Source organism: Nipponia nippon, unplaced genomic scaffold, assembly GCF_047370975.1.
Source record: "Nipponia nippon isolate SJK-2023a ecotype South Korea unplaced genomic scaffold, ASM4737097v1 scaffold_4, whole genome shotgun sequence".
Lineage (NCBI taxonomy): Eukaryota > Metazoa > Chordata > Aves > Pelecaniformes > Threskiornithidae > Nipponia > Nipponia nippon.
Window position 1 is genome coordinate 41,417,933 of NW_028262358.1, and position 14,233 is coordinate 41,432,165.

The following is a 14,233-nucleotide window of genomic DNA, read 5'->3' on the forward strand; positions in this document are numbered from 1 at the left end:
GCATAAACACTGCATCCCACAGACATGCTTTATATGTAATATAGGAATTATTTACAAGAAAGCTTATAAAGAAAGTCACCTAGTACCACAAATTGGGGGGGAGGGGGGAAGTTTCATTTGACTGCCTTTCAAATTTATGAAAAAATATTGCTTGTGTTGTACTGAGTGAGATATGGTTAAATGTACATGTTGCTGTACATTAAACGTGGCAAAAACTCAAGACCACTACTAAAACCCTGGGCCAGGGCACAAAGAACATTGGTCATGTTTTTTGCTGTAGTTATTGTCATACATCTTAAATCTTAATGTATAAAGATGCAAATATATCAACTGCCTATTTTGCTAATGCAGGCACTCTTTAACATTATTTTAATTTTTTATTGTACCTTCTCATTTGTATATTCAAATCGCAGCAGATAAATCAGTAAGCTATAAAACTAAAAAATATGTAAAACTCTTACTTTTTAATAAGCAAGTAAAAATAGTGCATACATAAAGGTGAAGCTAAATACTTGGGCTTGTGATTTTATAATTTCTCCACAGGCTCTATGGTTAGATCACTCAGAGAACTCTGCATGGAGTGACTGATGCCAGAAATACTTCCTGGTGAGATGTCTCCTCTATTTTCCTTGCCCCCACCATCCAAATTTCTTTCCTGCTCCTCACCACTTTTCCTCCACGCCTATTTAATATTCTTAAAAAAAAACCAAAACAAAACACAAACATTTTTACCACCAGGATCTGCCAACCATTTCCACAAATTCCCCCATCAGACAAAAGTTCTCTCATGTTTGTTCAATCACTTCTGCACAGCAAAGGAATAAGAGCACTACTAAATCCCCCTTTGCAAAGGCTTTTGGTTTTAGAAAACAGCTATTGAAAGAGGAATATACAAAAATCTTCACACAGCTCTTAGATGATCATATGTGCTTAATATTGTAATAGGATAAAGGTTAAGCATAATATTGTTTGACCCCTTCAACTACTGACATTCATGCCATGTTATTGTTAGTGTTGCATGTTAAGCAAGCAAATTTTCAATGAACTTGTGTTGGCTTTACCACAGACACAGATGTTAGGCGGACTCCTTTGTTCATAAGGTTCTTATTATTAACTGAAACCAAGTTGAATATTTGACTGAAGGAAAGGACCATATCATTGTTTTCAGATTTTGCTCTATGACTTAACTGAACTACATCTGCCAGCTTTGGAAATACCAAGTACTTCTTGGCGCCAGTACTGGCGCCTTGCTCTATGACTACCATCTTAAGTGCTTCAGCTTAAGGAAGTCTAGTAACCATCAAAACAGTTTAATAAAAACTTAAAACTGTGATTAAGTTACTCACTAGCTGATGGAGTGCTCTGAAATTTGTTCTATTTATGAATAATTTCACAAAGTAAGTGAATTATAGTAAAGTGAATGTACGGCTGTAAATATGTAGCCTGGGAAGTTCACAAGATGTTTTTGTGATTTATGACGCCTGTGTTATACTTGAAACCACATTTATTTAATAGGTAGGCCTTCACTTCACAGGATAAATCAATCTGCTTCAAATCTATCCAAAGCCTTTGGGAAACATAAGGGATGCTCTGAAAATAAATGCAATTCCACTTTTCACCTTTTTGCACTACTGTCTCTTAGCATAAATGTGAAAAGTATTACACTCCCCCAAAAGATCTCCCTTTATAAAAAATGCTGTTGAAGAAGAAAGAATTCCATAGTTTGTGCTAACCCAAATATAGGAGCTATTTTATATAGGAAATCAATTAAATGTTGTAATTCTCTTTTCTGGATATGTCCTGAGGCTATCTGAATTAAAATAAACAACACATCATACTTTCCTCCTCAGAACGACCAAAATCAAAGTGTCTATATTTTACACCACTTAGATAATTGACGCCAAAAACTATAGATGGCAATTCTGCAAATAAGCAGGTTTATTTTCTATACAGGACAAGGGAATATGTTACTAGAAGGGGGAAAATAAATGCCAGAGCAAGCTATTTTCAGAAAAATAGAGTGTAAAAGAAGCCTCTTATTAATTTATTTTACATATCAAAGGATAGAAATAATTAGCATTTCCAGATTATTAATGATGTGATCTGAGCTAGAATCAATGATACTTATTTCACTTACCATGCTGAATGTCCCTCATGTCTAAATGAAGGCTAGACATTAATATTCCAACAGCTTGAGATCTTTTGTTACTTAACAACTTGACAACCTGCCAAAAGAAACCCAACTATTAGTATTAATCTGCAGGAAAATGTACAAGATATTTTGCATTACTAATGGCAAATTCAAGAAATAGTACCTTGTAGTCTATATACACACCTAAAAATGAGTAATTTTATTACTTTTTAAGTTTGCTTCTGCTGCATAAATCCATCACATGTAAGTAACTATGTCACCTAGTTGAATCTTAAACCTAAAAGAGTCACTATAAAAGTTCTCCTAGACTTCCTCCTTCATTAGGATGCACACTTTCAACTTCACACTGATGTTACTAAGTGTATAAAACAGGCTGTCATATAAAAAAAATTCCAACTGTGTCTATCTTGGAATTGCTTTGGTTTCCAAAACCACACAATGATTTCCATCTTTGATGTAAGCTAAAACTGTGAGAATTTGTATTTTATTTGAATGTTTGATGTAGTAGGCACCAATATGAATTTTATTTAAAAAGCAAAATAACCACGTACATATTGGGATTTTCTTTGATCACTTTTAGGGAATATAAAAGGTCTCAAAGCTTTTTTGTTTTTAAAATTTAAAAAAAATCAAGCCATCAAAACATCTTGCTTTAGGGGGTTAAAATTAGCCACTAAAATACACTTTCGTACATATTTGCTTTGCAAGCATAAAAGCAACAAGTAATTCACAAACTGTCTTCCACAGGGCTCTAAGCTGTTTGAATTCAACTTACTGTAAATTTTATATCATTGGTATGAGAAGCAAGCAATGCCAGGAAAGGACGCTTATCTGTAAAAGAACGTCATTCTACATGAAGTACTTTTCAATGCAGGCTGCAACCATTACATAGATGGAAGAGGTTAATGTTTAATCTACTCGGGTTGCCGAGTTTTACACTGTACTAAACACACTGAAGAAAACCTCTGTGAATCACTTGGAGGAAAGAAGAAAAGCCAGATAATTAGAACTGTAAGTTCAAGTTCTTTTTACATTGCAGTCGGGAAGAATATACATATTTTTTCAAATTACACAGTTCCTATCTTAGCACCAAGGTGATGCATCATCTACAGCCCCACTGGCAAAATTATTTAGAAATGAATTAGCAGAAATGAGATTAGAAAAGGTAGAATTAATTCAGCCAGAGTAAAGAATGTCATGATTCAATTTGCATCTTAAAAAAAACATAAAAGTACCCACAAGATGTTTGCCCTGTGGCCAACTTTGATTCACTTAAGTTTTCAAACACAGGTTTGAACGTTGATGTTTGAGCAGTAGCTGAAGGGAAGAAGTAAAAGCCTGACCCAGAACTCTGCCACTGGGACTACTTAGGAAAGGAAACTTGAGAAACTCACGGTGCTTGCAGCACAGCATTCTGAGGATGTGGTTGGCTGGCCAATTGTTTTAATTTTTTTTTTTCATCCTTAAACCTTCATAGCCATCAATTATGAAGATATTTCATCCTCCTTTCCTCATAGATACCTAACTAGTTACAGTAAAGTGAAAATACAGCATTCTGCTCATGAACTGAAAATTTTAACATTAGAAACCAAGTATGTCTTGTCAACTATAGTTCACAAGGTTAAAGACCTAAATTCAAGACATAGCTATTGATGTCACCTGTCAGAAATTAGCAAGAAATTCCTTTGCAATTGTCTAATCCATGCAATATATTGTTAGGAATTTAAAACTGAAGTCAAATGGACTGAAATAGGATATGATAGTCAGATTTTCTGAATTTAAAGGGAAAACTAACGTAATTCAGAAAAATATAATTAGGATGTTCCGCGCTATCCTTCTAATAGGCTATAATCACTCTAAATGTTTTTTAAACAGAACATAAATCTCACGTAAGCCTGGAACTGAGACAAAGCTGGGACAAATAATATGAGATTTTCTTGTTGTAAAAAGAAGCTATTTATTTATTTTGCAGCTACAAAAGGTTTACAAAACAAAATAGATCTTGGGTAGCAAGGCATGGATCGAGTCTTTCTAATAACTACGTTGCAATGTACATCTCTAATAACAACCAAACAAGTACCTTACATTCTATCAGAAGAAAAAAAAAAAAAAAAAAAAAAAAAAAGTGGATACAAAACTTCAGAAAGAACAGAAACTCTTTAACTCGTAATACTACCAAACCGTATTTCCAGAAAAGGCAGAGCAACAGAAAGAAACAATGTGGTATGTTATGTAACAAAAGTTCAAAAGCTTCTCCTTAAAGCTGTCCACTCCAACAACACTGACAAGACTGAATTCAGTATGGAAGATGTTGGGGAAAGTGTTGATTCCAGCCCCCACCATTATCGCTTTTTACTCAAGTCTGAAACACCTCACAATAATAGAATAACTTAAGCTTGCTGCTGTCATCAACGTATAGAGGGAGTCCTTTGCTATCTTTATTTTGAACAAGAAAACTATCCCAAAGATGACAATAAATGGGAATTAAAAAGAATGAATGCAAACCCATTCCAAAAGTCTTATAAGGAAACAACAATAGTCACACAAAGTGGCAAGAGCTCATCTGGAGTAAGTATGTACATTTCTTGTCACTCATATTCTGCAAAAATGAAGTAGAAATGGAACTGAGCCAGGCTACTGTGTTGGCCAGGAGTAAAACAAAACAAAAGAAGAAAACAGAGTAAAATAGTTTTGCTATGTGGTCTTCCCCAAAACAATGTTACAACTGCATTCAGGTGGGAACGTACCTAGGACCAAGGAAGGGTCCACAACTCGACGTTTCCAAAGGAAGCAGAACTACACTGTTCTCTCTTGGAGGCCCAAAGAGCAAGGATGAGCTGGAGTCTGTTCCTGGGATCCTCCCACTTCTAATGGTGTCAGCACCCGTATACTACTACTATATTCACTTCAAATTGTGAAATTGCTGTTTCTGTCACCCATCAGCAATCTAAAGCTCAGAGAGCTAGAGAGGTCAGGTCTACGAATACAGCAAGGGGACCAACACTAGAGAAAAAAGAACTAAATATATTAACTATGTTGTTATGATGCAGGCTAGAACATGATTTCTTAGGGGGCATGGTTCCCATCAATGCTATAGGACCAGACTTAGTGGCCTAGTAAATCCATTCAAGTCTGTGCTTTAAAAGGGAACTGGTCTAAAAGTTAGCAGGAAAAAAGTTGCTTTTTATGAAAGCGAGCTGATGGACAGGAGAATACTTATTTACTGAGTGCCACATTTTGGCAGTGATCAGAGGGAAAAAAATAAAGCACTGTCCCCGTGAAGAATAGGTTGTCTTTGCTGCCAGTATTCTGAACCACAACAACATCGAAAGAGCACCAAAGAGCAGGACTGTCAGGTGAATGGGTGCACAACAGAAACAGATAAAGCATTTTTATGTAGCAGCTACCAGTTTTTTCTGGCTTTATTTAAAATGTAGGTTTTATGTCAACTTTTGTACTAATCTCTATTACGCATTTCATTCCCATTTCAGTCAATTGCATGAATACTATAGTTTCCTCCAATAAAATGACTGTAACAATACAAAACTAATTCAGAAAATATGAATATTAGCATAAATGCCTAAAGCAATTCCCACATTTAAAAATAAAACAATAAAATAAATCAGCTGCATAGTCTGGGCCTACAGGCTACAGACGAGTGACGCCATTTAAAGGCGGAACAACAGAAGTTTGATAAAACCAATCTCTACAAGATCTAAAGCCTCAGACACAATACACAGCTCCTTTTTAGCTTGGATTCTGGAACTCTGCTTTAAACAAATTTAAAAAAATATAAATGAAAAGGAAGCTAGAGATATTATCTGCAGCCTGAAGTCTAGGACAAACTTTCTAATTGTTGAGTGGTCCTCATCGTTAAGCAGTAAACAAACTACATGCCAAATTTGTTCCTGATTGTTTAACACAAGCAAAAAGAGTCAAAGAGATATTTAGTGAAAGGTAATGCAAGACACATGTTTGATGAGAACCCTGAAGCAAAAATACGAAGATTCCCTTTCCCCAGAATAATATTTAGTTAATGCATGGAATTTTGCAATGATTCTTGCTCTCTGGTTCTCATTTTGACCACCAGCATTAAGCAAAACTATCCCAAGGCTCTCACTGGTTAAGAAAAACTACTGTACGTTACAAAAAGCCACATGCAGAAAATTCCACTGTACAAAGGCCTATAGCTTGTAACTGTTGCAGAGAGGATGCAGAAACCCCAAAGTTCCAAACAAGATGTCAAGAGACAGGGTCAGGGCAATAATGCAGCCACCTTCTCTCTAGGCGTTGTGACAACGGATCTTTTCTGCGGATTCAAGTGTATTCCAAATGTAAAACTGGCAATCGCAGAACTGAACCCGTCATATCTTTCACATACCTGTATATCTTTGTCCTCTTACAGATATAACAGAACAATATTATGCTCTCGTGAGTGTGGGTTTGTGTGTGGGTTTTGTTTTTGGTTTTTTGGTTTTTTTAAAGGTAAATCCAGAAGTGACTTCTGGCTAGTAAGGGCAATTGTGAGAGTGGAAACAGGGACTGCTTCCAAGTAGTGAGGTAATTTTGCTACAATAGGAGATCAACCATTTCTACTTAATACTTACAAAAAGAAAACCAAACCCCCAAAACTCAACTTTTACCACAGAACATCAGTCATAAAGTGTAACTTTGAGCACACCTCTGTCTCCTACCCTAATCAAACCTGGAATCCCCTCTGCAAACTAACTGGTTACCTTCCCCACTGAAGATTCTCATAATCTGTAAGGAGATACCTAAGGTTTCAAAATTCTCTTTGTCATATACTTCTAGATGCAAGTTGTTGACATGTCATGCAAATTAGTGCAGCGAAGCAGCCGCATCTGCCAGTTTGTAGACGCTGTAACTTCATACTTGAGGGTAAAGATTAAACATAATATTTACTTTTCAGTCATTTTATCTATTACCCTACTGTGCTTTCATAAGTAAAGCTTTTAACGATATGGATGAGAAACAGTTCATGCCCTTTCATGCTGTTTTATCAAATAAAATAGTATTGTTTGAAATTAATATCATAAAACTATTACTGTAGAAGTAATCTTTCACTAAGAGATTGCTACTCTAGTTAATATTCCTCACTTATGACTTTAGATGAAAAAATACTTAGATTGCTTAGATTCAGATATACAGTAGTAAGTTAGATAAGCATTATGCTCCTCAACAGGAGGCTAAACAAGAGTAAAATGTCCCTTAATAAAAAATAACAACAATATTCTAACTTTAAGAACTGGAGTAGCAGATGGAGATAAATAGCAAAGTTTAAATTCTTTAGTCTAAAAATAGGTCACAAGGATTTTATTTTTGCATAACTAAAGCTCCTCTTTGAGAGTTTAGCTCATTGTTATGTACCACAATTATAGTTATTGCTTCTTTCATCAGTGAAAGGACCAGGGTGCCTCAAGTTTAGTTTCTGTATTTTCAGATCTTATGTTTGTAACTGTCAAAATGTCTCTGTGGGTTAGTAATGCAAATGCATGTTCAGATGCTACAATATAAACTCTTTAAAAAAAATAAAACCCAAAAAGCTAAAATTTCCTTAGAAACTCTGTATAAAAGCCAGAATTTTCATGTGTGGTTTGCAATGCAGTCAGCAGGTGTTTTTTGCAGGTGATCAGCCCAACTGCTATGAACAATCTTGTCACTGTGTACTCAAATTAGGCATGCAATTACACAAATTTTTGCAAACTCTTGCAAAACATATTGCATGCCCAAATACATTTGAAATTAAGTCTTAATTATTTTATAAGAAGTTAACACATCAAGTCAGGGAGACAGATATAGAAGAAGGGGAGGCTTAGGAAATGGTAAAGAATGAAAAAAACCACCCCAAAACCAAAAAACTCCCAAAGAAAGGTGAGAACCCACTGTGATATCTAGTAGGAGATATCAACAACAAACAAATAAAACCCCCATGCTGTAAAAGCTTTAGTGTTCCCACTTTTAAAGGGGAACATACAGTTACAGTCAAAAGTATGACATTATTCACTGTACCTACTCCAAATGAATATACCAACGTTTTTGTTCTGGCTGCTTGTACTGAAATCAGCACTAAGTAACAAAATATAGCCATGAGGAAAAATCTGAAAAATCAGTACTTCTCTACAAATAAAAAAAAAAAAAAAAAAAAACCAACTTAATCTTAAAACTTTGATTTTCACGCTGACAGTAAAAATCTGTTTAACTTCTAAGTCAGTTAGGATCTGATAGTAATACAGACAAGTACATGCACACTTAAGTTAGACAGTGAGTTTTTTACTAAATCGTCATGACCACTGTATTAAAGTCTAATTTCTAGGTGAAACACATTTAATCCATATGCACATCTAATTCTGAAGCAATCGGAGTTTTCCTGATCCAATTTAAAAACTACTGTACTAAAATGTGTTGCTTCTTGCCTCCTTAGCAAAATCAATGCGGACAGAGAGACAGGAGAAGAAACGCGTATTGCTATCTCCATATTTTCTTCCTTTCTTCTTCCCTCGATGTCATCTAACACTACAACGTCCACTGCACTGAGCCCTTGCACTGAGAGAGTCAGAAGCACCATGGAGAGATGGAGAAGAAAGTATTTGAAAGGTGTAGAACTGCTGGCTACGGAAATGCGAGATCGCCAGCCTCCCTGGAAAGATGGCTGTAACTAAGATGCCTCTACTTGACCGTGTCAGGTACAGCAAAAATTGTACACAGCCCAGGGTGGCAGCTATCTTTCTGCTGGGATTCATGATCTGGGTTATGCTTTTTAGATATGCAGCTTTCAGTCTCACAGAACAGCTGCAGCTCACTCACTCCAACCCAAAGCCTATTTTTCTCTTTATTTGAACAAACTTTCAGTAAGACCTTCCCCTGCAGAGGTCTTCCAGAGCATAGAGAAACACAATGAGGCCATTGTCAGACACTCTACATGGCTCCTCTGGTTACGAAATGAACATAACCTTTCTCACCCATACAGAATCTGTAAGCAGCAGCATCTAAAACAGACCGTTGCATCAGCAGAAGCTTTCAGTGCTAGTGAGGATACACGAACAAATACAGAAACCCACAGAGCTCTTAGGTCACAAGATGAGTTTGCAAGATTGTCAGATGCCAAGTTCATATGTTTGTTTTTAAACTTGCATATATGTGATCCAAGGAAAAGAAAGGAAGGAACCAAGAAGGAGAAATGCAGGTGGTTAATAGAGGACATCAACCTGGGAAGCCTGAACAGGTAGAGGTATTTGATACATAGATGCAGTCAGGTAAAACTGTGTTTGCAACAGACAACTTTGTAGATACAGTTACAAAACAAATAATATAATAACAAAATATGCAACAAGCCATATAAAGAAGAGAATGAGAGGTAAAAACAGAGATCACATTCATACAGCATCTGATAAAAGAAATTATTCTTACAAGCCAAATAAGTGAGATATTATTTAATTTCATAAATAAACTTAATGACATGATTTATTATTTGCTTGTATAAATAAAAATGATGCATCAGTCAAGTCCTCAAACTCCTGTCTGGGCAGGCAGCAGAACCGCAACTGTATCTCTGGAGAGCACATAAAATTGCAGCAAATGGTTGTGCCATTGGCACAGGTAATAGATCAATAAGTGTGGATACAGAAAGCTCCTTAAGACAGTGCCTCCACTGTTTGCAGAGGGAATAAACCCTCCTTTTCAGAAAATAATTTTTCCCTTTATGTCATTCCTTGTTAATGAATAAACATCTGTTAACTCAATATGGCATTTACCTTATTTACCAATTTATACTTATTTTATGTGGCATTTTATTTCTAGGGGTATTCTATTACCAGAGCTTCTTTATGTTCAACTTAAAAATTAAAAAATGCTGAGATCATTAACTAAACAGTTTTATTGATACATCTTGTTTGCATCTAAGGCTTTTGAAACAGAACGAAACATTAGTAACCTATTATTTATTTTCTGGGATGGAAGAGGGAGATTAAAATCTTAATGTCAATAGATTAATAGTGGACTTTCCATATGAGAATATCTTTAACATTTTTATTTCATTTACATGACAGATTACAAACACGTGGTCTGCTCTTGAAAAGCTCATTGAAGTTACATATATATTATTTTCCAAAAATACAGGTAGAGAATTATCAGTAAGGCTTACGACTGTTCAAAAGTTAGGAAAGCAATCTATGCAAGTCAGCTCAGCCCCTTCTGTATACTTATTATGCTGACAGTGATATCAAGATTTTCCAATTATGTATCATTTTTCCAGTGAACCCATTCAGTGCACATTGGCCAACATTCACTATGTAAGTAAATTTTTAATATTGCATTTACCATCATTCTTGAGTATGTGGCCTTAATCATGAGACTATCCTTTTTCTTCCTGCTTCACTAATTACATGTTTTTTTAAGTGCTGCAACAACTGATAAAAGCATTCTTTCCCCTCAGGTAACAGCTTCATTTCCTCAGTGATCATTATGAACTGTGCTCATTCCACACAGTCCACGCTAGCTATGGAAAGGGTCCTATGAAAAAAACTATCCAGCCATTAGTATTGTAACTACATGGCATGGTTGAACAAGACACTCCAAGAACGAGTTTTCACCCTTTGCTAGGGTCAAACACCATAGATTTTATGACATCCACTATGTGCTGAAAGGAACATCCAGGTCAAGAATACCCCAGACTCACAACAAGTTTCTGAGAGAAATTACTTTAGACAGAGTGAGAGACGACAACGAATCAGACCTATTATGCTCTATATTTCCACCTGTGAGATCTCCTCAGTGCTTCACTCCCTCCCCAGTTACTCATCTTAATTTTCCTTTGCCTCTCTCTTCTTGGCCCCTCTTTTCCAACCTGCCAGTACAAGGTTAGGAAAAAATCTTCAGAATTATACGTGAAGTCTCTCAACTGAATTATACATGAAGTCTTTCAACTGAGATATAGCCTGTAGCGTGGCAAAATTTAAGAAACCCTTTACACAACTAACAAGACATATCTGATAAAATTTTTCTGTATTTTCATTCTATGAAACTATGCGGACATGAGCAAACCCAGACTTTGTTTTCTTTCTTAACATTGGCAAAATGAAGGAGACACCCAATGGGGGGGGAACCCAACCCAAAAAAACTTGCAGTCTAAAGACCTAAATTTTGGCAAAGTTATAACAATAGGGACTTATAATGAAAGCCAGACCACTTTAATAGGTAGCAATGGCAGCCCCACCTATAATATAGCCCATAAAGGACTTTCTTTGAAGATTTAGTAGGCATTCTCATTGAGTGAGCCTGCACATGTTTACAGCAGCTGAGAATTTGACATATATGCATTAACAGAGCAAAATAAATCACAGCTTTTGCCATAGCACCAAATGAGAGACAGTAAGAATAAAACCAGCTGCATTCACAAATAAATATTAACACTTCATTTTTCCTCTTTCTTTAAAGTCCTGGAATGGATTTTAATGTGGCCTTCATTCAATGCTAGATGTAGTACTGATTTTTTTAAAGCATTATTGATTTATATTTAATTTATTTGCAGATGATCATGCCAAAGAAAAAAACAATTAGAACCAATACTTGGGTAGGGTGAAATTAACTCAATCTTTAACTCAAAAAAAACCAAGACGACCCACTACAATATAGATAATTTTACCACTTAAAAAAAGGGTCACCATTTAGAAATAATTATATCATGCGTATCTAGCATCATACACAAGCAAACATATGTATATACTCTATGGCATACAGCGTAAGTAGCTCTGTGTGCAGAACAGCAGTGTACTCCAAAATAATTAATCTTTCACCCACTAAAACATCCCCAAACTATCAAATCTTTCTTCAGATTAGCTAGAATTCCCCCCCCGCCCCGCCATGTGGCCTCCTCTGTAAATATATTTTTATTTCAGCTTACAATAAAAACACTGTTTTATTAAAATCAGATGTTTACATACAGTACCAAATATTTTTTGCATTTCAAAGTTATCTGGGCATTTTTTCCTTACTACTATTTCCAGTATTTTAAATGCAATCCGTCCAAGCAATACATCCGCTCAGCACACCCGCATATCAATGCAAGGAGGAAAACCAATTGCCAGACTAAAGTATTTCTGGAAAGCAGCAGAGTAAGCTTTGCAGGTCCTGGTTCTGTTCTGTACAACGCTCCTCTGTAGCTCAACAGGTGACAGAACACATCTGCTTTGCATAACACTTCCCTGTAAAAATCACTACAGAAACACCATTTGTAAGATCTTTACAACACCCGTAACTATCATAGAAGCCATGTAAGTCAGTAACCACTTAAACAGCACTTGGTGTTCCTATAAAAACATACTTGTGGAATTACAGCCATGCTTTCCCCAAATAACTGTTTCTTCTGCTAAACATGGATGGACTTCATTATCCAACTGTTTACTGCGGTATAAATTAAGAGAATTTTAAAAACGAAGACCTGCATTCCAAACTGCTGAGGTACATAGAATATATTTGTGAAGCTGTTCCACTTCAGTTGTCTCACGTCAATACTATGAAAAGCCCAAACTGGGTTTGCACACATGAACATTTAACTTGGACATCTACAATAAATGGTAGCTCTAACTGTAGGTCTAATGAAAGCCTGTGATTATCTGTTTGGTTGATCTTTTCCCCCCAGATACTACAGTTCAACAAATCAGGCTTCTCCATTAGGCAATTTCTCTCTTTTGGAGAGCAGTACATTCATTTGATCACCAGAGGAAGAAAAACACACAGGGGATTCTCTTCGGTCAAATTAGGTGACCCACAGGAATGTTCATTCTAGATGACGGCACCTACTTAGATTGCCTTAAACTTCTGTGTGGAAATTTCTGTCACAAACAACTTGTTCTTTTCAAAGAAGTTAAGAACAATCAGTCATTTTCATTTAGTTTTATCTGCATTTTATTTATTTACTGACAACATATCTAAATTTTTGTCATTGCGAGACCAATAAATACTCAGTATTAAAATCCACATCTAATGTTTATTCATAATCGCTGTCTGTCTTTAACCACTGTTTACATTACAGAATTAAAGTCGTCATTTCTACTCTGTTTAGAGATTTGCCTCACCAAATCTCATGAAATGTGAGTGGACCAACAGTTCATAGGCAAAGCATCAGGTATAACTTTGCACTCCTTTTTTTACTTAAAGAGCTTTCATACTAATTGAGTTAAGAATGACCATTAAAAGGGCCTTTTTCTAGAAGCAGGGAAGAAGAGCAAAGGTCTTACACTTTGGAGATTTATTGCAGGACAGCAAGGTAGCAGCAGCACCATTACCTTTCCTCACATCCCAGTTAGTACAGCCTAGTGCAGCACACAGATAAGTGGTGAACAGCCACACGAGTGTGGTTGAACTATCCTTCCCGTCCACCCAGAAGAAGGTTTTATTCAATGTCTTGGGATAATCGTCTGAACTTCACTACCAGTTCTGTTGCCTACCGCAGGCTGTCAGCACAGTAAAGAGCACCTGCACATTTATATTGCTGACCAAAGTGTGTCTGTGGGGGCAAGATCCCCAGAACTACTAGGTGGAGAAGTCATATTCAAACATAAGATGTACTGCATGGAGATTTTTGAAGAGTCTCACTGTACATTCAATGTGGAAAAAAAATCTTGTATAGCGTTAACCTGTATGTTAAAAGATGATGAAAAGAACAGCCTAGTCTTGAATTGAGTACAGGAATGTGAAGACAAGACAAAACAAGAACTTTAATTGCTGTTTAAGATTCTACATAAGAACATTCTCCTCTATAGCCTGAAATTTTAATTGAAAATTAATTATCATACAACCACAATTCAATTTTCACAGAGATACCAAGAAGATTACAGCTCTCTAGTCATGTAAATATTCAGATTCAATTCTCTTACCCCAGGTTTTAAAATTCTACATTTAAAATATGCTTCCTATTTTTATTTTATTGTACACCATTCCATTTCAAGAAACCAGTTCAATTAACGTTGGATTTTCCTAACTGTGCTTGTCCTTTATTGTATGCATAAACTTCTTATTCATTATATATATATAAACATAACACAAACTTAGAACTGTTATGAT

General features: G+C 35.9%; 1 protein-coding gene across 1 annotated transcript in view; it reads right to left on the bottom strand.

The window, feature by feature from the left end:
- The window catches only part of FMN2 (formin 2), a 163,099-nt gene that overhangs the window by 89,854 nt on the left and 59,012 nt on the right, over positions 1-14,233 (bottom strand). Inside the window, exon 8 of the mRNA XM_087775399.1 lies at positions 2,138-2,225. Coding sequence (XP_087631525.1) covers positions 2,138-2,225 — 88 coding nt within the window. The remainder of the gene's footprint in view (positions 1-2,137; positions 2,226-14,233) is intronic.